At 47.4% G+C, this 3,247-nt stretch overlaps 1 protein-coding gene across 1 annotated transcript; it reads right to left on the bottom strand.

Annotated features, from left to right (window-relative positions):
• Window positions 1-2,256: 2,256 nt before the first annotated feature.
• Window positions 2,257-2,877, bottom strand: LOC139530990 (octapeptide-repeat protein T2-like). Its single transcript, XM_071327779.1, has one exon. The coding sequence runs from the start codon at window positions 2,875-2,877 to the stop codon at window positions 2,257-2,259; it is 621 nt and encodes a 206-aa protein (XP_071183880.1).
• Between the last annotated feature and the right edge of the window lie 370 nt (window positions 2,878-3,247).

Below are 3,247 nucleotides of genomic sequence, written 5' to 3' on the forward strand. Positions count from 1 at the left end.
TAGCTAGCAGTGTTAGCTAGCAGTGTTGACTAGGTAGGAGAACGGCAGCGCGGCGGACGAAAATAGCTGGCTAGCTAACCGATAATTACTCAAAACTACACAATTATCTTAGATACAAAGATAGCAAAGACAACTATGTAGCTAGCTAACACTACACTAATCAAGTCGTTCCGTTGTAATGTAATCGTTTCTACAGTGCTGCTATTCGGTGGCTAGCTGGCTAGCTAGCAGTGTTGACTACGTTACGTTACGTTAGGACGAAAATAGCTGGCTAGCGAACCTCAATAACTACACAATTATCTTTGATACAAAGACGGCTATGTAGCTAGCTAAGATCAAACAAATCAAACCGTTGTAATGAAAATGAAAATGAAATGGTAATACTACCTGTGGAGCGAAGCGGAATGCGGAATGCGACTACTCGCTCCAACCCGGAAGCCAACCCGGTACCCCCTGTATATAGCCTCCACATTGACTCTGTACCGGTACCCCCTGTATATAACCTCCACATTGACTCTGTACCGGTACCCCCTGTATATAGCCTCCACATTGACTCTGTACCGGTACCCCCTGTATATAGCCTCCACATTGACTCTGTACCGGTACCCCCTGTATATAGCCTCCACATTGACTCTGTACCGGTACCCCCTGTATAAAACCTCCACATTGACTCTGTACCGGTACCCCCTGTATATAGCCTCCACATTGACTCTGTACCGGTACCCCCTGTATATAACCTCCACATTGACTCTGTACCGGTACCCCCTGTATATAGCCTCCACATTGACTCTGTACCGGTACCCCCTGTATATAGCCTCCACATTGACTCTGTACCGGTACCCCCTGTATATAGCCTCCACATTGACTCTGTACCGGTACCCCCTGTATAAAACCTCCACATTGACTCTGTACCGGTACCCCCTGTATATAGCCTCCACATTGACTCTGTACCGGTACCCCCTGTATATAACCTCCACATTGACTCTGTACCGGTACCCCCTGTATATAGCCTCCACATTGACTCTGTACCGGTACCCCCTGTATATAGCCTCCACATTGACTCTGTACCGGTACCCCCTGTATATACTGTAGCCCCGCTGCTGCTCTTATTCAATTATTTGTTCCTTTTTTTTTTTTATATTTGTTATATTTTTTAAATATTTTTTCTTAAAACTACATTGTTGGTTAAGGGCTTGTAAGTAAGGTCTATCTATACCTGTTGTTTTCGGCGCAAAATAAAATTTGATATGATTTGATTTGACACCGCCTGCCCTTCAGGACACCTACAACGCCAGGTGTCGCAGGAAGGCCAAGAAGATCATCCGCATTTCCATCACTCAGACCCCTGCAGTATAGGAGCATCATGACACAAACTGTCAGACTGGCCAATAGCTTCTACCTCCAGACCATCAGACTGCTGAACAGCCTCCACCAGTCAGCTACCTTCGCCCCCTGTCCCCCTCATGCTCCCGTGGACTTCCTACCATCCCTATCCCTACCCTCTGCTGCTCCCCCTTGCACCATGTACTTTTAAAGTAATCTTAACTACAATCCAGCTCATTTGGTTGTGCTATTAGATGAAGCACAGTGATAACCCAAATTCTGACATTGTATTCCCATTTGAACTTTGCTGTGATTTTGAATGGTTGAAAGCATAATAACCACCCTGCATACCACTGCTGGCTTGCTTCTGAAGCTAAGCAGGGTTGGTCCTGGTCAGTCCCTGGATGGGAGACCAGGTGCTGCTGGAAGTGGTGTTGGAGGGCCAGTAGGAGGCACTCTTTCCTCTGGTCTAAACAAAGATCCCAATACCCCAGGGCAGTGATTGGGGACACTGCTCTGTGTAGGGTGCCGTCTTTCGGATGGGATGTTAAACGGGTGTCCTGACTCTCTGAGGTCATTAAAGATCCCATTGCACTTAGAGTAGGGGTGTTAACCCCGGTGTCCTGGCTAAATTCCCAATCTGGCCCTCAACCATCACGGTCACCTAATAATCCCCAGTTTACAATTGGCTCATTCATCCCCCTCCTCTCCCCTGTAACTATTCCCCAGGTCGTTGCTGTAAATGAGAACGTGTTCTCAGTCAACTTACCTGGTAAAATAACGGAAAAATAAATAAATAAAAATAATGATAACACATTGGAAATTCAACTAACTTCTGGCTGTCTTTTGAGTGGGTCAATGTAGGTTGTAATCTCATTGATCAACGTCTCAACCAAATTTGACACAATTATCCACGTTGAAATGATGTGGTGTTCACTTTCTCTCATTTTCCCACTCTCCTCGCCCATTCTCTTTTCCCACCCTTCTCCTCGCCCATTCTCTTTTCCCACTCTTCTCCTCGCCCATTCTTTTTCCCACTCTTCTCCTCGCCCATTCTCTTTTCCCACTCTTCTCCTCTCCCTTTCTCTTTTCCCACTCTTCTCCTCGCCCATTCTCTTGTACCACTCTTCTCCTCTCCCTTTCTCTTTTCCCACTCTCTCCTCGCCCATTCTCTTTTCCCACTCTTCTCCTCTCCCTTTCTCTTTTCCCACTCTTCTCCTCGCCCATTCTCTTTTCCCACTCTTCTCCTCTCCCTTTCTCTTTTCCCACTCTTCTCCTCGCCCATTCTCTTTTCCCACTCTTCTCCTCTCCCTTTCTCTTTTCCCACTCTTCTCCTCGCCCATTCTCTTTTACCACTCCTCTCCTCTCCCTTTCTCTTTTCCCACTCTTCTCCTCGCCCATTCTCTTTTCCCACTCTTCTCCTCTCCCTTTCCCACTCTTCTCCTCGCCCATTCTCTTTTCCCACTCTTCTCCTCTCCCTTTCCCACTCTTCTCCTCGCCCATTCTCTTTTCCCACTCTTCTCCTCTCCCTTTCCCACTCTTCTCCTCGCCCATTCTCTTTTCCCACTCTTCTCCTCTCCCTTTCTCTTTTCCCACTCTTCTCCTCTCCCTTTCTCTTTTCCCACTCTTCTCCTCTCCCTTTCTCTTTTCCCACTCTTCTCCTCGCCCATTCTCTTTTCCCACTCTTCTCCTCTCCCTTTCTCTTTTCCCACTCTTCTCCTCTCCCTTTCTCTTTTCCCACTCTTCTCCTCTCCCTTTCTCTTTTCCCACTCTTCTCCTCTCCCTTTCTCTTTTCCCACACTTCTCCTCTCCCTTTCTCTTTTACCACTCTTCTCCTCTCCCTTTCTCTTTTACCACCCTTCTCCTCTCCCTTTCTCTTTCCCCACTCTTCTCCTCGCCCATTCCCTTTTCCCACGCTTCCCCT

Source organism: Salvelinus alpinus, chromosome 9 (genome assembly GCF_045679555.1).
Source record: "Salvelinus alpinus chromosome 9, SLU_Salpinus.1, whole genome shotgun sequence".
Lineage (NCBI taxonomy): Eukaryota > Metazoa > Chordata > Actinopteri > Salmoniformes > Salmonidae > Salvelinus > Salvelinus alpinus.

Coding starts and splice junctions, on each gene's coding strand:
- LOC139530990 (XM_071327779.1), bottom strand. CDS start 2,877: ATGGGCGAGGAGAAGAGTGGGAAAGGGAGAGGAGAAGAGTGGGAAAAG.